Source organism: Vicugna pacos, chromosome 28, assembly GCF_048564905.1.
Source record: "Vicugna pacos chromosome 28, VicPac4, whole genome shotgun sequence".
Lineage (NCBI taxonomy): Eukaryota > Metazoa > Chordata > Mammalia > Artiodactyla > Camelidae > Vicugna > Vicugna pacos.
Genome location: NC_133014.1, coordinates 8,318,150 through 8,340,830, shown reverse-complemented (window position 1 = coordinate 8,340,830; position 22,681 = coordinate 8,318,150). Strand labels below are relative to the sequence as shown.

At 42.1% G+C, this 22,681-nt stretch overlaps 1 protein-coding gene across 1 annotated transcript in view; it reads left to right on the top strand.

Moving 5' to 3' along the window:
• Positions 1-22,681, top strand: part of LOC102536339 (von Willebrand factor A domain-containing protein 3B) — a 122,433-nt gene that overhangs the window by 42,857 nt on the left and 56,895 nt on the right. Inside the window, 5 exon segments of the mRNA XM_072951371.1 lie at positions 2,496-2,686; positions 7,388-7,542; positions 9,268-9,406; positions 10,487-10,618; positions 18,632-18,730. Of these exon segments, the coding sequence (XP_072807472.1) occupies positions 2,496-2,686; positions 7,388-7,542; positions 9,268-9,406; positions 10,487-10,618; positions 18,632-18,730 (716 nt within the window).

Genomic DNA, 22,681 nt, shown 5'->3' with positions numbered 1-22,681 from the left:
CCTCAGCTTTGTTTCCTCAGGTTCTTTGTTTTCACAAGATTGACTGCCCCTTCTTTCCTTTATGAAGTTCAAGTTGCTTTAGGGTCTTCCTCCCAAACCCCTTTCCAGAGGGTAATTGGGAGCCTGAATCATGCCCTCAGGGTGACTACACTGCCTGGTCCTGGGTGAAGCGAGGAGTCAAAATTAGTCTCTTCTTAGAACTAGATGTGTTTCTAGGTTTGACGTGTTTCTAGGAGGTTCTTTTATGGTCAGCTTGAGTTTGTAACTGATAAAGGGCTCTTGTCATTGTAAAACAAGGCAACCTGAAACAGAGTGGAGCAGGTGCCAGTGTGTATGTTGCTATGGAAATAATTGAAAGAAAAGTTTATTTCCTGCCACACCTATTGATCATAAAGAAGGGAGGAGAATAATGTAGGAATAGAGAGGAGACAAAGGTATAGAAGATAATCAACAATAATTGAGGAAAACTAGTCACCCAAAGGGTTTCTCCAAGAAGGCTGACCCCACTGACAAAAGTGGCTCCATTCTGTTTTTGCTGTTTCCCTGTGATGCAGGAGAACACGCTGGAGCACCTCGAGTCAGAAGTGCCGGGAAGCCTCTGACTTCAGCCCCCAGTGCAGGGTGAAAAGGCACTTTGTGAATCACGTAGAAACCAACTGCTGGCATTGGCGATGGTGCCCAAAGGGGCTTTTGATGCCAGGTTGGCTTAAAGTTCAAAAGCAAAAATCGAGCTTCTCTGAGAAGTTCCAGCTCTAGAAGATTTCAGAGTACATTATTTAAAAGCTCTTCTATTAAAATTTCAGGACGTGGCTTGTATGTAATATTAATGGACAGACCCTTTGTATATTACTGAGAAAAAATTGGCCCTGAAGTATTTGATATCTTCAAACATTATTCTAACTATAGATCCCCTTACATATAGTAATGGGTAACTGTGGGTAATATTTTTATTTCCCCAATAATGAGTGCTACTTTTTAATTAAAAATATAATGTAACTCGAACCTGCATTTGGTAGAAGTGTTAAGTCATGGGATCCCCAGGTTAGCATTTAGAAAGCTCTCATCATCTTCCTTCAGGTGCAGAGCTTGGCTACACAGTATAATCACCTGGAGAACTTGGAAAAATCATTCAATATCCAGATTGATTAAAACAGAATCTAATGTGTGAGGCACAGGCATCAATATATTCTGAAACTCCTCAGAGGATTCCAGTGTGCAGGGTTGAGAACCACTGACCTAAGTAAAAATGTACAAACTCTGTAGGGCCGGTAGACCTCATGGCTGGTAGCACCCGTAATCAAAACCATGTCTCTGCCCAGCACTGCCTCCCGGTCGTCCTAAGGTTCTGCTGGTCCCAATGGGGCCAAAAGCTCAGAGTCCTTTCTGCCTTCCTTCCAGGGGCATGCAGACACATGTTATCCAACCCCCTCTGGAGTAAGAAAATCCTAATTTGTAGCATCTGCCGATTTTCAGATTCTGTAAATTCTCCCGGCATGGTCAATTTCACCTTACGACGTGCTACCACTGAATGTGAAGTCGGGAAGGGCCACACAGTCAGCTCTCAGGGCCAGATCCAGACACCCCTGCCTCCTCTGTGCCCACCCTCAGATACCCCGCTCTCCCTTACGTGGCAGTAGGGGTTTTGAGCCACCTAGATAAATACTTTGCTGTCTGTATGATAAGCTGGAGTCCGTGGCATGTTCTGCTCAGGTAACTAACACCTCCTCCCACTTAAAGAAACACCAAAGGAATGTGCCTAAGGCTAGGGATATTTGGGCAATTGGCCTTCTAATTGAACCTGTGACCCTGACGTAGGTGAGTCATAGATACAGCTCCAGGCACCTGAGCTGATAGGAGCTTCCTGAGCCTGCAGAGTTGAGAGCCAGGCCCTGAATCAGAATAAATTCACCACGGGAGAGCTCGCGGGAGGCGGCCTGCCAGCCTTCTAGGGTTGCCTGACTTCCACCTCAACACAGGCTGTATGCCCGTGCTTCGCCTGCCCCCTCGTTACAGCACACTTTCACGTGGCTTTTCATGTTGATTCACTTCCATGCACTTGGGAAGGCCAAGCAGATGCTATCTGCAGGGGAAGATTTCTGCCTAAGCTCAGGGGGTTCAGTGGGGTGACTCATCCAAGTTTGAGCAACTTGCCCAAGCTAGTGATTGATGGAGCCAGGACTTGAACCCAGAGCTTCTGACCCCAGGTTTAATGCTCTCCTGACACACTGACTGGTCTATCAGCCACCTCCACCCAAGCGTGGGTCCAGTCAACTTAGGTAGTGGAGGAAGTAAAGTGAAAACTAGCAGATTCCTGCTTTCCGGTCTTGTGAATGAATTCTCTGCCAGTCCTGCTTCGGAACGCATGCTTCCTGAACCAAATGTGATCTGACAAAGAGCATGTTTCAGCTTGGGAAAAATACTAAGTTGAGGATGACATATGAATGTCTTGTGTAATATGAATGGTTGATGAACTGTGATTCCCAAAATACAATCAGGAGCAACCTCTGTTGAAAATGAGTCAAATCCAGAGGACACCTGGGACTCTGAGAAGTGGCTACAGAAGTATGGTTTGAAAGCCCAGAAGCTGTCATTTTATGATGTCATCGCTGACTGCGCCTTCCGCCATGCTGATGGAGTTGTCGATATAAAAGCCAAACCAGAGGACGAATCCCTGCAGACCAGTGCGGTAAGTGAAGTGAACTCCTGGGTGGGGCTGTGGCCTTCCCTTGATGCCCCAAGTGAGGCATCAGGGGTCAAGGTTGGACCCAGAGCAGGACCAAGGTTGACAGAAGGATGCCCTGTATGCTTCTCTGAATGGTACTTGTGCGAGTGGAGATCAAACCTTGAGAATGGCTTCTATGATAAATGAATTAGACAGTAATTGTACATAAGCCAGGAGCTGCGCTTGTAGAAATGCAGGCATTATGAGTAGCAGAATTATTCTACATTATGTCAAAAAGGATGCCCTTTGTTCCCCCCATACTGAATGGAAGAGAGAGACTGCTGGTGCATGTACCCCAAAGCAGGCACTTCTGTGGTCCCCTGGTATTGTCACTGTCTTGGAGGTACATTATTTTAGTGACTATCCACCAGCATTTAGTGGATTCCCAGTAAATATAAAATCAGATTTTCTAAGGGGTTATAGCACGAGAAGGGTCTATATTGTAAACTTCTGGAAGCTGCAGTTCCATTGTGACAGTGGGTCTGAAAGTGGCTTCTCAAGGTCCCCGACTCCAGCTCACGATGGAGGGATAATGACCTGTAGTGGTGGCTCCTCCTTCTAGCATGCGTGAGTACGTGGGTTTGAGGCCAGGCCCAAGAACCTGCATTTACAGCAATGCCCAGTGGATGCTGAAGCCGCTGGTCCAGGGGCCACACTTTGAGAAACACTGATGTGTGAAACAGGACCCAGAAGACTGTCCAAGGTTTAGAATTAAGGAAAGACTAAAAAGCATTTCAATATGAAACGGAGCATCAGGATGAAACGAATATTCTAAATTTGTAAAACTGTAGGAAGTCTCTTTTAGGAGGTTACTACCTTCTAAGGACCCAGATAACACACTGTGAGCTGACAGCTAAAACTACAAGCCTCAGAGCAGACGTGCCAGTAATGGAGAGACTGCTGGCGGAGGAAGTCAAGGTCCTTCCCAAAGGCAGTACCCCTTTATGTATTCAGTGTCAAGATCATCAGTACAATGTCTCTCAGCCCTGCAGAGGTGGAGCCCCTGTCTCTTTGACGCTCCCTCTGAGGCTGGCTGGCCCCTGGGCTCCGCACGTCCTCTGGAAAAGGGGCTGTTTTCTTCGGGGCCACATTAGCCACGTGATGCTCTGCTTTACCCTCTTACTGCCATGTGTTTACAATGAACTGCAGGGAAGAAAATACTGAAATTGAATTAGAAAAAAAATGCAGAACTGACGCAAGACTGGCTTCCTGGCTGACATGTTGGGACCCAGAGTAATTGTTCTGTTGCAGGGAAATCTCATTTGTGGGTTTCCTCCCCCACCACAGTTTTCTGATTTTGTAGACATCATTCAGTAATGCTATTAGTTTAGGAAATCATACCTAATTAAACTCTCATTTTAAAAATATATTCGGCCCTGGATTTTTAAAAATATTAATTCCTGTCCACTTGAACACAGCTTACAGCCAGCCCCTGACGGTGTGGGGTGCTCCGTTCTTCTCTACTGCTGATTTTCCCCTTTCCTTTCTGGACAATTTTAAATGAACTTTTACAGGGGCAGTTTGAAGAATTTGGCTTATCAGTGGACGATTTTACCTCAGATTTCTGATGCTAACAAATAATACTATAGTAAAGGCCGAGAAGGGTACCATACAACTATCCTCTTTCACAAATATTGATGAAAAGGGGACAGTTTTATTTTTAGTATTTGGGGCTACCTGTCTCAACTGGATTTGCACCTAAAATGTATATAGGGTGTATAAGGTGGAGAGAAACTGAGGCTGTGAAACAGGTTGATTACTTGGGGTTCCTGCAGACTCCCACTGGGAAGGACCCCCTAAACTTTTAACTATAAAAACTGGGTTGGAGGTACAGATCCAGGAAATTCATTGACTGCAAATAAATAAATACATGAAAAAGGCCTTGCTCTGTGCCATTTCTAAGATGAGTGAGCAGGTGAAAGGAGGAGACAAAATGCATTTTTTTTAGAGTTTCATATATATATATATATATATATTTTTTTTTTTACCTTTAATTTCACGGCCATTTTTCCTATAAAGGTGAACCCTGGTCTTCATAGTGGGCTCATTGGTAGGGTTTCTGGTAGTGAGCATGGGCACCAGGACCTCCAAACCTTTTGGATTTGCAGCGACGGGGAGCTGCTCCCAGTAGGATCTGGTCATTTTGGAGGAGCATGTCTTTGATCTCCTTTTTTGTTTTTGTTTTTTGGAGGGGGAGGTAATTAGGTTTGTTTATTTACTATTTATTTTTAATGGAAGTACTGAGGATTGAACCCAGGACCTCATGCATGCTAGGCACATACTCTAATACTGAGCTACACCCTTCCCTCCCTACTAAAATGCAATTCTAATTAGGGAATTGCAAGCAAAATCTAGTAACTTGATACTTGGGGGCACCCCTGAAGTCACCTTGCATTCATGGCCACTTGAGCACAAAGCCAGCCCTGATGTTCAGAAACTCACTCCAATCTCATTATTTATTCCTCGAACAAATATTTATTGAACCTTCACCATGTACCAGTTAGTGTGGTGTGGTGGAAAGTGAACTAGATTTGGATGAGAAGACCTGGGTGTTAATGCTTCTTTTTACCAGTTTCTGACTATGAATTGTTGAGCAAATAATTTAACCTATTTGAGTCACACTCTCCACATCTATAAAATGGGTGGTGCAAAGTCCATAAATTTAAAAATTGTATGTCTGAACCCAGTGCCTGGCACTTAGGAGATGCCCAGTAGACTTTACTTTCCTTGCTTTCTTTATTACAAACATTGTGAGTCAGAAAGGAGCATTCATTCTCGAAGTGATCTCCTCCGGCCCCGTAGTTTTTAATACTGTGTGCATACTTTTGAATACTTTTAAATTTAAGTCTCCAGCTCAAGTCCTTCCCTGACCTTCACCTGACTACTTGCCGCATTACTGGGATGTCTAGCAGGCATCTGGAACCTAACAAACACATCAGACACCAAATCCCCACCTTTCCCTTCCAGGCCGCGCTCCCAGAATCTTCTATCAATTTATTGCCACTCCACTTTTTTAGTTCTCTGGGCCGAAAACCCCTGTCATTCCTGTCTCCTCTTTTATCTCACACCCGCATCTGACCTCTCATTAAATCCTATCCATTCTATCTTCATAATATTCAGAATCTGGCCACTTCTTACCATGTCTGTTACTACCCCTGGCCCAAGCCTCCGAGCTGACCTCCTGACTCTGCCCTTGACTGTCTACAGAGTATCCACAGTTATCCTTTAAAATATAGAGTTTTAGAAATGAAACTTTCAAATTATATGTAACACTTGAAGCTATAAATTGTGTCATTTCTGTAAGTGAAGAGATCTTTAGAGTTCTCACCACAAGAAAAAAATTGTAACCAAGTGGTGATAAATGTCAACTAAACTTATCATGGTGATCACTTCTCAGTATATCCATGTATCAGATCATGGTGTTGTACACCTACAGCTAATATAATCTTAAATGACAATGGGAGCTCAGTTTTAAAAAATTAAAAATACTAAGGCCCTTGGGTGGTTCCTTTTTCGCTCATGGGAAAAGCTGGAATCCTCTCCATCAATGAGCAGGCCTTACAACATCTGCTCCCTGATCCTCCTCCTCGTGTTTCTTGGCTTCATCTTGCTCTTTCCCTGCTCCCTCTATTTCAGCTACACTGGGCTTCCCCAAATTCTATAGACCCACACAGGCTTACCTCAGGACTTTGGTACTTGCTCTGTCCTCACACACACCCCTCCACTCTCCACCTCCCCCTCCCTCCAAAGGGCCACACTCTTCACTCCTTCAAGTTTTGCCCAGATTTCACCTTCTCTTTAAGGCTTTCCCTTGTAGGTTTTAACTTGTCCCCACCCCTCCCCTCTCCCCCGGTACCCTCTGTTCTCCTTCCTTGCCTTATTTGTCTCTCATAGCATTTGTCATCATCTGAACTGCTGGGTAATTACTGGTTTATTATCAGGCTCTTTTCCTGTAATGTGAGCTCCATGACTGCAGGAATTCTGGACTTTGTTTATGGATGGTGTTCTTGGTGCCTAGAGGAGGGCCTGGCATGAAGCAGTGCCTGATACATTTCTAGACTGGTTGGACAAGTGATAGAGAGCGAACGGCCTTATGAAAGCTCTCCTTGGGGGAAGACCTTTGTCCCCGGGCCAGTGCTGTATGTCCAGGAGAGGGTGCTCCATGTGGACTGGGTTCTTCGCTACTTTTCTTCCTTTGGGGCTGGGAGTAGCAGTGGAAAGATGTTTTGTGTGTCTCAAGTCCCATCTGCTTTAGATCTCCCCGACGCTCTAGTCCACTGTGAACTCTTTCTTCTTTGCCAGAACTTCCCCTGTCATTACTGTCTCAACCCAGGACCAGGTACTAGGTATCTAGTGCTCTGATTGCTACTTTCTGTGTGTGTGTGTGTGTGTGTGTGTGTGTGTATGTGTAGTGTCTCCCCGCTAGAAACGTTAGCCTCTCTCAGATGGGATTGCACACGTTTTTCTGACCATCATTCATGACGTCCAGCACAGGGCTCAGTGTGGAGCAGGTCCTGGTATATGTTTGGTTGAACCAACTGCTAATTTTACAGTAGGAGTGAGTACTAGGAGCTGGATAAGTAAGGCAGAGGTGGAGGCGTCATCTGGGGACTGTTCTTCTTTGAATGGTTTCTGAGTGGCTACTGACCTTTGCCTTCTCCTTAGGAGACCAACAAGAAGACAGTCCATGCGAAATACTGCAGCAGATTTGTCCACGCTCCCTGGAAGGATGGGAGCTTGGTCCACGTCTGCATTACCAAGGAGAAGTGCATGTGGTACAGTGAGAGAATTCACGCGGTCCTGGCCCGGATCCAGAGGAGGTTGGGATATTTGCGGGGAGGTACAAGTGGTCCAGTCTCTTGTGAAATTCAGATCTGCCTGCCCTCTTGGTGGAGCTCAACCAAGAGAAATGGCCAATGAGCGCTGTTATGTCACAGTTGCCATCTGATATTTAGTTTGTTGGTGGCATTGTTGTTAATAACATAAGGGGATGTTTGGATGCAGATTCCGAGCTGCCTTGATGCCAGTGTAGAATCTTAAAAACAGCAAACAAAGATGTAGTTATCAGGCCGATTGTGCATCACTGCTGAAGGTGAAGGAGCGCCTCTGCTTATGTCTTGCATTTTTTTATGGGTCTTAGGCATAGAGAAGACTGTGTTATACCTGTCCTCTGTCCTCTCGAATATTACATTTCAAGGCAACTATTATAATGTTGTGAAACATTTGAATACAAAGGAATTTTATATATAATTATATGTATTTATTTCTAAATATATATATATTTTAGTAATCAGCTAAAAATAGCTTGATGTGAGCCCTCTCAACCCTGATGGTTCTTAAAATCCAGCATTGCTCATGAGTGTCTAGTGTTCTAGTCCCATGACCTCAACACCAGCTCCGTGGGGTGACCTTCCTTAATGCTTTTACCTCCTGGATGCCAGGGGATCCATGCTGTAGACCATGAAGGCCAAGTCCATTTAGGTGCCTGAGTTCTAAGGTCAGATAGAGCTGGATTCTAATCCCAGCCTGCCATTTGCTGTGACTCTGGGCAGGTTAGTCAATGTCTCTGTGCATTAGCTTTCTCATTTATAAAGTGGGAATAATAATGTCATTTATAAATGTGTTCTGTGGGTTAGATACTAAATCTAATGAGTTTAGGCTAGTACCCAGCCTGCAGGAGCAACTTGCAATCAGAACTCCTGCCCTCCTTCTATGTTTTCTGTTATATAGCCACAAGCTGCAGACACCTGTCTGCCCCCATACGTACACATTCTGCAGAGCCCCAGTTTCTCAAAACTCTGGCTGGTTGGAAGATGAAGTATTCTCAGCCTCGTGCAAGCTCTGAGGGGTCGGTCCTGCTACTCCTTTTTTTGGTGATTTGTTCTCTGGCTTCAGTAGTGTCTTTGCAGGCATGCCCTGATCATCCTTTTGCCAAAATCTCCAGGGCACCCTTCTGCAGATCTCTGGAGCAGATCTCTCTCCCTTTTTGCTCTTTCCATCCCTCCCCTCCCCCCTTTCTCTCCTTTTATGTAGTAATCTCTTCTTCAGTGTTTTGCCCTGTAAAATCTAGTTGTCTGGGCCTCACTGAACTCTGAACTCATTTTAAGCATTTCTTTTGGTCTGCCCCACCCTCTCGCCCAGGCTTTGCCAGCAGCCATGAACTTAATTTTGAGTCCTGTGTTGGGATCCTGAGCCTGGACCACAGAAACAGCCCTGCTCACACAACTACCTAGTGCTTGGCTATTATTGGGATCTGGGGTTGCTTGATTCTGTCCATAAGCATCATTGAAGCTTCAGGAATGTGCTGGCATTACTAGCTGGACTATAGTCAGCAGGGATAGAAGAATAAATGGTATGAATTCATAGCTGAGGGCCTCAAAATACCAGATGACTGGAAGTCATTTACTTTTGGCTTTAGAGCCCAGTATTAGATTCATTTCTCTTTCCTATTGATTTTCCTTTGTAGATGTATCATTAAGTTCTTAGGAAGTTACTCTCATTGTCACAGGCTCTAACCTTTCGCTTTCAACCTGTTTCCTGCCTAGAATTAAGTGGCTACAGGATGGGAGTCAACTCCTCTTTGGAAAAGTGCGTAGTGATTATGTCTACATTCTCATCGACACGTCTCACTCCATGAAGGCAAAACTGGAGCTGGTGAAGGACAAGATCATCCAGCTCATCCAGGTGAGATGGAGCCGTCGGGTCTGTGCATCTGGGCGCCTGTGTGTCAGGAGTGCGTCTCTATTCGTCATTCCCTGCAGTGGTTATGAGAGTGCCCAGGCCAAGTGTGCTCTCAGAAACCCACAGGGAAGCCACTTCAGGAAAAGGCTCCCTTTTGCCAGTGAGAGAATCGTCAGTGTCCTTTGCCAGCAGACCCTTCCGTCGCTGGGTCCCACCTGTAAGGTACAGGTTGCTAAGGGAGTTTCTATGTCCATTGCTCCAGGTTTTCTCTGTCCCGAAATCTGTGGTGTGCACACAGCCGTGTTGCTTTCCCAGATACTCTGTAGCTCAGCATTTTTATTTTAATTTCCACTGCGTACTAGGGATGCCATGTGCCCTGGCCCCAGAACTGACACGTGGGAGGAGCACAGGCCGATGGGCAGGAGATTCCAGTTCTTTTTCCACCTGTGCTGCCTCCGAGTCGTGCAACCTGAGGCTGACTGCTTATGACCCCTAACTGCTAGTTCCCACACCTATAAATGGGTATCAGAGTACTGTCCTGAGCTGGTGGTATTGATGTGAGTATTAACCACAGAAAACAATCGTGGGGAGTGTTTGACAAACACAAAATACAATTTGTAATTTGATGAACTTCTGCTGGAGAAACATGGGCTGATGGAAGGCCAGTGAATAAATCTGCAACTGAATAATAGCCTTACCGAAAAAGACGAGGACCGGAATGGTGACACTGTTCTGGATTTCTTTTTTTTTTAAAGAATATTTCATTTAGTGTGCATATCCGGCATACCATTAATGTTAGTATTAAAGACAAGATTTAATGTCACATTATACATGCAAACTTATACATTTATGGGATATATATGTTCATACATATGTACATTTGTTGAGATTTAACATCCAAACTGTGTAAATTTTATTTAAATGCCTTTTGTACTAAAAGAAATTTTCTCTATCGAATGTAATTCTTAGCTTCTAGGACTGAAATGGATATCATAGTGAGTAAAATGTATCAAACCATGGCCTGTCCTAATCTTTTCTCACATTTGAGTGGTTTTATGGCTAAATAATAATTGTCTCTTACAGGAACAGCTGAAATATAAAAGGAAATTTAATTTTGTGGAGTTTGATGCTCAAGCCATTGCTTGGCGGGAAAAACTTGTTGAAATCAATGAGGATACTTTGAAAGGGGCCCAGGCCTGGGTTAGAGACATGAAGGTAAGGAGGAGGCTGGGTCTGGGAGAGGAAGCAGGACGTAATCCCCTGCTGAGATCAGGATAGAGATGCTTGAGAAAGTGCTCTGAACTCCAAGGATGGCCTGTCTTTGCCTAGGCATTCATTTTGTCTACAAAGGTCACATAAATTCAGTCTTTTTAGTCAATATCTTAACATTTATTTATTTTTTAACATCTTTTATTGAATTATAATCATTTTACAATGTTGTGTCAAATTCCAGTGTTCAGCACAATTTTTCAGTCATACATGAACGTATACACACTCATTGTCACATTTTTTTCTCTGTGAGCTACCGTAACATTTTGTGTGTATTTCCCTATGCTATACAGTATAATCTTGTTTATCTATTCTACAATTTTGAAATCCCAATCTGTTCCCACCCTCCGCCCCTCTGGCAACCACAAGTCTGTATTCTCTGTCTATGAGTCTATTTCTGTCCTGTATTTATGCTTTGTTTTTGTTTGTTTGTTTGTGTTTGTTTTTGTTTTTGTTTTTTAGATTCCACATATGAGTGATCTTACATGGTATTTTTCTTTCTCTTTCTGGCTTACTTCACTTAGAATGACATTCTCCAGGAGCATCCATGTTGCTGCAAATGGCATTATGTTGTCAGTTTTTATGGCTGAGTAGTATTCTATTATATAAATATACATCTTCTTTATCCAGTCACATGTTGATGGACATTTAGGCTGTTTCCATGTCTTAGGTATTGTAAATAGTGCTGCTATGAACATTGGGGTGCAGGTGTCATCCTGAAGTAGGGTTCCTTCTGGATACAAGCCCAGGAGTGGGATTCCTGGGTCACTATGGTAAGTCTATTCCTAGTCTTTTGAGGAATCTCCACACTGTTTTCCACAGTGGCTGCACCAAACTGCATTCCCACCAGCAGTGTAGGAGGGTTCCCCTTTCTCCACAGCCTCTCCAGCATTTGTCATTTGTGGATTTTTGAATGACGGCCATTCTGACTGATGTGAGGTGATACCTCATTGTAGTTTTGATTTGCATTTCTCTGATAATTAGTGATATTGGGCATTTTTTCATGTGCCTTTTGATCATTTGTATGTCTTCCTTGGAGAATTGCTTGTTTAGGTCTTCTGCCCATTTTTGGATTGGGTTCTTTGTTTTTTTCTTATTGAGTTGTATGAGCAATATCTTAACATTTAGATAAGCTTCTATTGGCAGCACTCCATTTCCAGATATGCCCTTGGCTCAAGTCTCAGCACCTTTATGAAAACAAATTTCAGAATGTAATTTTCTTTAACTCAAACATTCTTATTTGTTTCTTTTGAAACTTCATTATTGTTTCAAATAACATATTACAGCTATTTTTAACAGTGGACTTTCTTCATTATACCTGTTGATATAGTGAGTCACATTTATTGGTTTTTTAAATTCTGAGCTATCCCTGCATGCATAGAATAAATCCCATACAGGAATGGTATAGTATTTATTTTATACGTTGGATTAAATTTGCTAAAATTTTGTTGAAAATTTTTGCATCTAAGTTCATGAGAGATGTTGGTCTGTAGTTTTTGGTTCTGTCTTTGTATGGTTTGGGTCACAGGGTAATGGTGGCATCATGAAAAGAGTTGAGAAGTGTTCCTTCCTTTTCTGTCTTCTGGAATAGATTGTGTAAAGTTGGCATTAATTCTTTGAACGTTTGATAAAATTCTCCAGTGTAACGTTTGATAAAATTCTCCAGTGTAAAGATTTCTTTTTGAGGACTTTTTAATTACAAGTTTGATTTAATATGGAGAGAAATATTCAGATTATCTGTTACATCTTGGTGGAGTTTTAGTTGTTTGTGGCTTTTGAGAAATTGTTCTATTTCTTCTAAGCTGTCAAATTCATAAGCATAAAGGTTTTTGTAATACTCTTATCCTGTCAGTGGCTGTAGGAGATACTGTGATACCCCCTGTTTTGTACCTAATATTGGTGATTTGTGTCATTTTTCTTTTTATCTTCTCAGTTTCACTAGAGGCCTGTCAGTTTTATTGATTCTTTTTTGAATAGCCAGGATTTGTTTCATTAACTTTCTCTATTGTTCCACTATTTGAATTTCAATGATTTCTGGTCTCACCTTTATTATTTCCTTCCTTCTGCTCTCTTTGGCTTGATTTTGCTCTTCTTTTTCTAGGTCCTTGAAACAGGGACAGAGATGATTGATTGAGATAGTTCCTCGTTTCTAATGCAGGCTTTGAGTGCAGAAATTCCTTCTCAGCACTGCCTCAGCTGCATCCCACAAATTTTTATCCAATTCCAAGTAGCTTTTAATTTTCTTTGTGATTAATTTTTTGAGCCATGAATTATTTAAAGCATGTTCTTAAATTTCCTTTCCATCTATTTGGAGATTTTCATGTTGACATTCTGTTACTGATTTCTATTTTGATCCCACTATGGTTAGAGGACATACTCTGTTTGATTTCAATTGTCTTAAATTTGTTAAAGTTTGCTTTATGACTCAATTTATGGTCTATCCTTGTGAATGGTCAATGTTTGCTTGAAAATAATATGTATTCTGTCGTTGGGTGGAGCATTCTATAAACGTTAATTTGACGTGGTTAGCTTATTATTCAGCTCTTTCATATCCTTGTTGACAGTTTAGTAGTGCTATCAACTGGTAAGAGTGGGGTATTGAAATCCCCAACCATATTTGTTGATTTGTCTGTTGTTCCTTCCAGCTCCATTGGATTTTACTTTACATGTTTTGAAACTCTGTTTTTTGACATATACATATTTAGAATTGTGGTCTTCTTGGTGGAGTGATCTTTTTATCAAGTAACATCTCTTTTTGTTCCTAGTAATTTTCTTTGCTTTAAAATCTACTTTATGTGATATTAAAGAAGTTACTCATTCTTTTTAAAAATTAACATTTACATACTGTATTTTTCCTATTCTTTTACTTTCAACCAACCTATGTTGTTATGTTTGAAGTGACTTTCTTATAGACTGTATAGAGCTGGTCATGTTTTTGTCCTGTCTCCAATCTCTATCAAGTAATTGGTATATTTAGACCATTTATGTGTAAAGTAATTATTGGTATTTAAGACTTAAGCCTCTTGTTTTGTTGTTGCCTGTGTATTTCTTCTGTTTCTCATTTCTCTTATTTTTTTTTTTTTGCCTTCCTATGGATTATTTGGAAAAATATTTTAGTCATCTATTCTGATATATTTGTAATTTTTTGAGTGTATTGTCTTGTATAGTTTTCTTCCTGGTTGCTCTAGGTGTTTCCATATATATGTATATATTTCATATATATATGTAACTTGTCACAGCCCACTGATATTGATGGTTTACCACTTCAAGTTAAGTGTACAGAACTTCCTTCCATTTAGGTCCCTTTACTCTCACCATTTAAAAACTGGAATTGTCTGAAGTATTTCCTCTATGTACATTATGTACCATGTTATATGATGTTAAACTTTTGCTTCAATCGTATAACATGGTTAAAGAATCTCATGAGGTTACAGGTTGTCTATTTTGTTTTCTTTTACACTCACCCATTCCATTGTTCTTTTTTCATTTCTGAAGGTCCAACTTTCTTCTTATTTGGAGAGCTTCCAGGAGCTATTCTTTCAGAGTGGGTCTCCCAGCAACAAATTTTCTGTGTTTTCCTTCTCCTTCAACCCTGGAGGGGACTTTCACCAGATCCGTGATTCATGGTTTACAGTTCTTTCCTTTAGGCTCTTGAAAACTGTGCCACCTCCTTCTGGTCTCAATGCTTTCAAATTAGAAACTGATGTCATTTGAACTGGTGTTCCTTTAGAGTTGGTGTTATTTCTCTTTAGCTGTTTTTAGGATTTTTCTTTGTCTTTAGTTTTCATAAGTATAATATAACATGTCTTGGTGTGGATTTCTTTGGTTTTACCCTAAATTGGGTTTAAAATAAAAAAATACAGTATCCATTTACAATCACCCCTCCAAAATAAAACATTTAAGTGTAAATTTAACAAAATATATACAGGACTTGTATGATGGAAGACTACACAACACTGATGAAAGAAATCAAAGAAGACCTAAGTAAATGGAAATACAGACTGTGTTCATGAATTGATAGACTGACCATAGTTAAGAGATCAATTTTCCCCAAATTGATATACAGGTTTAATGCAATTTCTATAAAAGTAACACCAAGATAATTTGTAGATATATACAAGATTATTCTAAAATTTATATGGAAAGGCAATGGAACACAAAGGAAGACAATATGGAAAAGAGGAATAAAGTAGAGGAAATAGTCTAATTGAGCTTGAATTATTTTATGGCTGCAATAATTAAGACTCTGTGGTATAGGTGGAGAAATAGGTATGTGGATCAGCGAAACAGTGACAAATAGAGCTGGAGCAACAGGATGTTTGGGCCCAAAAAAAAAAGAGAAAAGAAAAAAAAGAAGCCTAAGGGTCACAGCTTGTACAAAAATTATCCCAAAAAAGATGATGAACTTAAGTGTCAAACACAAAAGTATAAAATCATTGAATACTAGACATTTTTGTTTTATGTTATGAGACTCTGGCTATTATTCTGACCTTCTGTTTAGTTGGCTCTGTCTGAAACCTTTACGTCAGAGGATGGGTGGGCCCTGCCTCGTACTTCCAGGTGAGGTTTGAAGTTCAAGTTCCCCTGAACCTGTTGACACCTGATAGGATAGAGCACCTTGTTACTTACTGCTGGGTGAGAGTGTTACTGAAGAGTAGGTTCTTGTCTCGCTGCACAAAGAATTCACAAATGAAGCACAAAGGTCAAAAAAACAAAGTGAAGATTTATTAAGCTATACTACACTCTCAGGAGAGAGAGTGGGCAGGCTCAGGTGAGTAGCTGCCCTGAGTTCCTTTGGCAAGCTGGTTATATGGGGTGTGAAAATGATTGGACAGAATATTCTTTGAGGAGGGAGAGGTTTGGGGTTGTATTTCCTGATTTCCATCCCAGCTTCACCTTCCCTAGGGGAGGAAGGATTTTTGTCCTTATTTAGTCTTGATTGGAAGTGTCATGGCGTCAGTGCATGATGAATACTTCTTATTTGCAAGACTTGTTTAATTGTAATGAGAGCACAGTGAGGAAAGAGTTACATTCAGATACTGGAGATTCCTGCATTTTGCCACCTTTCTTTCTTTGCCTCTTGGACCCGTTACTCACAAGATGTATGGTTTCCTGCCACGTGACCCGTGCCTCTCTTTCTCTGCTTGTATCTAGCTAACTGCCTTCTCTAACGGGAGTGGACATCACTGAGCGGGGAGGACATGTCATAGTCAGTGGGGATGAAGGTCCCAGTTTACTACTTGGCCTTCTTAGACGCCACTCTGGCAGGAGGGTTAGGTCATTTTCTTTTGTTTATCCTACTTGGTGTTTTCTGACCTTCTTGGATCCTTGGGGTTGTGACTGTCACTGTTTTTGGAAAATTCTCAGCCATTATTTTTTCAAATATTTATTCTACCCTGTTTCCCTCTTTTCCTGTGCTTCTGATTAAGCATATGTCAGACCGTTTGATGTTGTTCCACAGCTCTTTGATGCTCTTTTTCATTTTGATTTGTTTCTCCCTCTTTCTATTTTAGTTTAGATAATTTATATTGCACTATCTTCATGCTCACTACTTCCTTCCTTGGCTGTTTTGAATCTACAGTTATCTTTCTGTATCTACAGGTTCTGCATTAGCAGATTCAATCAACCTCAGATGGAAAATACATTTTTAAAAAAAATTCCAGAAAGTTCCAAAAAGCAAAACTTGAATTTGCTGCACACTGGCAACTATTTACATAGCACTTAAATTATATGAGGTATTATAAGTAATCTAGAGATGATCTAAAGTATATGGGAGGATATGCATAGGTTATATGCAAACATTATGCCATTTTATATAATGGACTTGAGCATCTGCAGATTTTGGTATCCATGAGAGGAAGGGGGTCCTAGATCAACCCCTGTGAATACCAGGGGACAGCTGTACGTTGATTTCTTTGAAAAACTTCTTCTTCTTACTACTGTGTTATTTTTTTAAACTATTTTTAAAATTAAAGTATAGTTAATCTAGAATGTTGTGTTAGTTTTACGTGTACAGCAAAGCGATTCAGTTATACACACGTATGTATCTATTCTTTTTCAGGTTCCTTTCCATTATAAGTTATTACAAGATATTGAATATAGTTCCCTGTGCTGTACAGTAGGTTCTTGTTGTTCATTTTATAAATACTACTTGTGTTTTTTATCGTTAGCATTTCCATTGTATTATTTCTTATTCATCTCTGCTGAAGTTACGCACCTGGTCTTGAATGTTCACCTTTAGATGTTTTAATGTATGAGTCACAGTTATTTTTAATTTTCTGTCAGGTGGTTTCAGCATCTGTGTCATATCTGAGTTTGCTTCTGATGAGTACTTTTATCTCTTGGTAGTATGTTGTTTATTCTTCTCTTTAATATGCATTCTTTTTGGTTAAAAGCTGAACATCATATGCAGTAGATAGAAACTGAAATAAATATATTTTTTTGCCTGGAAATGAGCATGCCTTTCTTTTTTGCAGCATGGGTTAAAAATTAATCTACTTAGGATCTGGGCTGGGTTTGAGGTTAGTTACTGCTACCTTCAGTGCACTACCCTCAAATTCTTGCAGTGGTGCTCTGTGTTAGGGGGGAAGGTGATGTGCTAGAGGATTGCCTGCTCCAGGCTTGGCTCTTTTTTTTTGAGAAGGGGGGCAGGTAATTAGGTTTATTTATTTATTTTGACGGAGGTGCTGGGGATTGAACCCAGCAGGGCAAGCCCTCCAGCACTGAGGTATTGCCCCCCCATCCTTGGCTTTTGAATTTTCCCTCTACACTAGGTCTCAAAGACTCTTTCTCTTGCAAGTTACTTGTTAGTTGATGTTTCTAGGGAGTGATGGAGGTGGGTGATCTCTGAATAAGTCTTAGTAGTTAGTCGGCTTGGTGTCCAGGAGTCTCAGGAGTGAGCCCAGCACCCGGCCCTGCTCCTTCTGCAGGGGTAGAGTTTGTTATTTCCTCTTCCCTCCCCCAGCCATTCTGGGTTTTCACCTGTGTTTGTTGCCTTCCCGCTCCCCCACCGCCACCCTACAGACTCACAAATGAAGGCTTTGGTTCTGCAGGGGGGAGAGAGGAGAGGGTCTGGAGGTTCACGCTTCGCTGTTCCTCTCCCCCAGTTCTTTCTCTAGACTCTCCCGACCTATTCTGGGGGCACCCTATGGGGTCAGTGGTGAAACAACCTTCAGGAGAGCTCAGATTCCCCCAAATCTGTGGCCTCTCACCACTATACATGGGGCCAGCCTCTACTGATTCACTAGTCACCCCAGCCCAGCTCTTCTTGCTAGTGTCTGGCTGCATCCTGTCCCAGAAAGCCTGCGCTTGCATCTCGCCTGACTCTGCAGGCACCCATCTCTCCCCAGATTTGGGGCTAGTTGGTTGCCCTGTCACCTGAGCATAACAAAAGTCGTGCACTTGCTGTTTGTCCGGCTTTCTTTCATTATGAGTTTTGGAGTGACACTCCTCCCTGTGCTCAACATCCCTAGGCAGAAACTGCAGGAGTATAAAATTTTTTAGTTTCTTTCCTATGCCCCTAGATTGCCACACGCAACTTTTGCCAAATATCGGGTGTCACAAATAATTCCTGGTGTGAAACAAACATGGTCCCCACCAGGGTGTCTTCAGGCTGCATGTTTAAACCATGCTGACAGCTGAATGAACAGCAACTGAGTTAGTGCCTCCTACAGAAACACGCAAAGATACGATTGAATTAAGAGCTCTGTCATCAGGACAGGAAATCCATCGTCCTGGTTTCTAGCCGTCCTGAGACTGTCTGCAGAGACGCTTTTATGACACATCCAGGGATTTGGCTTCTTGGAATTACTGGGCTTAAATTATTATCTCAATATAATTTTAATTTATCTTTTCTTTCACCAGGACTTTTCTTCTTTGGAAGCAGAGAATAAATAACACTTGTTTGTGAGGTCTTTTTTTGAGATTCAAGTATATGTCTCTCTCTCTCTTTTTCTGTAGATTGGAAGTTCCACAGACACCCTGAATGCCCTGCAGATTGCTTTTGCTGATAAAGAAACACAAGTAATCTACCTTCTGACAGATGGGAGACCTGATCAGGTACTTATCAAAGTTGAGAAGAAAGAGGGACTCACGCATACCCTGAAAGTGAACACTGGGAGTGGGTTTGGGGGACCTTTTCATCTGCCATTAAAAACCTGTTGAAAGATACTTGCTTGGATTAGGGATCCAGAACCGAGGTTAGAAAAAAAATACACTGAGGAATTCCTTTGTCTACTACAACACTGAGGAGAGTTCACGTGGCAGGAGTGTTGTCTGGTTAATATGACACATACCCAGAGGCCTGGAGACCAGCCCCATGAAAGGAGATGTCTGCCTCCCATTGAAGACTAGTTTGTATTTTATTATAAACTAAGAGTGAGGAGATTCTTTTTGATTTTTTTTCCTTTGGGGACTCTGAATCTAAACATGTCACTGCACAATGTCCTTGGTTTTACCCCTAATTTTAACTTAGTCATCATTTAAACAAAGGCATGCCTTTCTGGTGAAATGTTCTTTGTTTTGTTTAGCCTGACTGGAAAATATTTGAAAAGTTTTAGCGGAGTCTGTTCATCTTCTTTTGAGCTTTGTGAATGAAAGACTAATGCTCTGGGCATTAAATAAATATACGGATGTGCAGGCCAGTACAATGTAAATTAACCGCTAAAGTGAATTAGCATCAGCTGTTTCCTTCACTGTGAAGTGTTTGCATGTGAAGACTGTTAGGCAAATATTGTAAACCATCCTGTGTCAAACGGCGCAGGGCTTAAATACCAAGGCAACTGGATTTTACAACAGTGTTAGATTTATGGCAGAGAAGTTGTATATAAAGTAAAATTTTATTTTGAATGATTTTCTTATCAACTTCACTCTACTTTCTATTCAGAGGCAATTTATTGTGCCTTGTTTATGCTCCTTGTGTGGCGCTGAGGTTTGAGGCTACAAAGATGAATAACATGCCGCCTTAGGGAAGCTTGCACGTTGGGGGATGTGCTAGACGTACACAGTTAATTCTGATGTGACACAGGGAGTGGGGCTGCCTGTGCTATGGGATGTCAGGAAGCCCAGTGACGAATTCTGCTGCACCAGCTGGAGAGAAGACCAGGCAGGGCCCCACCGAGGAGGGGACACTTCAGCTGTGTCTGGAAGGAGGAGACGATATTTTCTAAACAGAAGAGATTACTGGTACCCTGGGCAGAAGGAATAGAGGTGTGAAAATACGTGGGCCATTCAGGGGAGCAACCCGAGACAAAGGGTAGTGATGAAAGAGTGTCAGGGCTGAGTCTCGGGGGTCAGGTTCGGGGAGATTGTGAAGGTCCTTAAATGCCACAAAGGAAGGGTAGGCTTTACCTCAGTGGGGGCTCTCAGAGTAGCAGATGGTCCCATCCACCTGTACTTCCGAAATATGCCTCAATAGCACCAGGGAAAGACTAGATCTTGGTCTGGTGAGGACCCACCTCAGGTAAGAGCAGAAAAAATGGGGAAGAGACAACGCTTCAGAGCTGAGATCAGAGAAGCAGCATCAAAGGACTTGGTGGCCCATCTGGGAGCAGGCGGAGGAAGGCTGGGTGAGAAGTGGGAATGAGGGAGAAAGGGTCCGAGATGACTGATTTCCGGTTTCTAGTCATTGTTATTAACTGATATAAATTTCAAGAAGATGCGGGCTGTGGGGTTGGTGGTGAGGGAAGCTGAGTGTGAGCATCCGTGGTTCATGGCTGTCCAGAAGCTCCCAGAAATCTGGGGCTGGCATCTGGGGAAGATGTAGGCTGGAGATCCTGATTTGCAAGTCATCTGAACAAGGGGTCTTTTTCTTTTTAATAAATTCTAACTGATTTTATTGCCATTTAGAGTATATAGATAAGCATAAGGAAAAATAAGACGTAAATCGTTCAGAATTCAATTTTGTGTTCTGCTCTTTCTCATCTAATATATACAATTTTGCCCAGTCATGAGAAATTCTTCAGAAACAACATTCTCAATGACTGCATCATATTAAATTACATAGATTTAATAAAACTATCTTAAAATCGATGTTGTTTAATTTTTGGAGAGTAATGCAGTCATATGGTACAAATTAAGAAGGTACAAAAGGATCTGTAGAGAAAATTCTCCCTCCCTCCTCCTTTTCATCAGCTAAGAGGCAGAGTGTACTACCAGTTTCTCTCAGAGACAGTTTGTAGGCAAACAGGTATGTGTTTATATATATTTCCTCTTAAAATACATAAACAGTAGCGTATTACACATACAATTCTGCTCCTTTATTTATAAAACAATATACTTCGGAGATTGCTTAATCTCATTTCATAAAGAACTTTTCTTTCTCATTTTTAAAAGAGCTGCCTACTATTCCATCACACAGAGACTTAGTCACGGTCCTTGGAGATGAACGTGCAGGTTGTTTGCAATCTTAATGTTATACACCAGGTTGCAAAAGGAACTGTGCACATATATCATTTTGCACTTGTATGAGTTTATCTGCAGAATAAATTCTGAGAAGTGGACTCAGTCAAATGGTACATGTTTTGATAGATACCACCGAATAGCCCCTAGAGAGGATGTACCAAGTAGCACTCCCGCTAGCAGAGAGTGTGCTGAGAAGGATTCTTGGTCTAGAGTTCATCATAGACTTCCGAGGGTCTGGAATCTCTCCAAAGTACATAAAATTGCACTCATACATTTCTCTGGGGAGAAGATCAATAGCTGTCACCAGATTCTCAGAGAGTCTGAGGTCCACTTAACCATGAAGGTCTAGTGATGTGGATGACAGCTAGAATCAGAAATATGCAAATTTCTCGAAGCTTGATTTACACGCTCTTCCTCAAGTATTTCATATTCATACCTGCCTTTTCCCCGCATGCAATCTATTTATTCTGCATTATCCTTCAGATGCTCTCAGAAAAGCAAGTGGATATTCGATATTCATGTTCTTTGTCAAGGACATTAAGATGGACCACTCAATCTCTATTTGGTTTTGAATTTTCACAGACTTTGTAGGAGCCGAATATGTAAGGCCAATGTTATTATTCCTGATACTCAGCAGAATTTTCTGTCTGGAAGTACATATGGAGACGCAGTTCAGGATTCAAGTCCATGGACACGAGCTCGCTATTTGTTTATTAAATGTCCAGGGCAGAAGTATATAGAGGACATGTCTTTAAAATTAATCAAGTTCACAGGCTCTAGTGAAATGAGTCTTCACTAACATGGAGTCCTTTGGTGGGCATCTCTAGGTGTCAGTGAACACCGTAGGGTCTCTGCCAGAATCAGCCCAGCACATCTTTGGCTGCAGGTTTGGGGGGACTTCTTTGGAGTTAGGGACTCACCCTCACAGGAATCAAGAAGATGGGAGTGAGGAATCATGTGCGCCATTCTAAACAAGAACAAATGGACGGTATAGCCTCACGTGTGGTACGAGGGGTGGGGGCAGCGGAAGGCATGGGTTGAGCCACCTGGGCAAGCAGACCTCCTTCAGGCAGTTGAGAGACCCCGTCGCTGCCTCTCTTGCCACCCAAAGTTGACCTTTGTGGTGAAAGGGCCATCGGGCTGCACACCTGTTTAGACTCAGGGAAGACATCACTGGGGCGAGTGTCTCAGGTGTCCTGCTTGGCCTCATCTTAGGGACTGATGGGACCTCTGAGGCGAACATGCTAAGGAGTCCCGGACTGAGAAAATCTTCCTTGGTGTCCTTTGGGAGTTCCCCAGGGCGTGGCCCCCATGTTCCACAGCCCACCCGAGCTGAGCTGCTGCAGCAAGCGGCCGGGTTAGTTAGGCTGCAGTGGTGAAAGGTTTACTTCAGCGTACCGGGTCTCTTTGCAAGGCTGTGTGGACGCACGCCAGCGAAAGGAATCCATGGGGGCTGCGGGGGTTTGTGGCGGGGTTGGGGACAGGAGGACAGGAATGACTGCTTGCCATGGCAGGGATGGAGCTCATTCTGATCAGGTGCAGCCCCGCCCTCTGCCCAGCCCTCCACCACCACCCTGGGCACTAGAACATCATGCCAGCTTAGCAAAC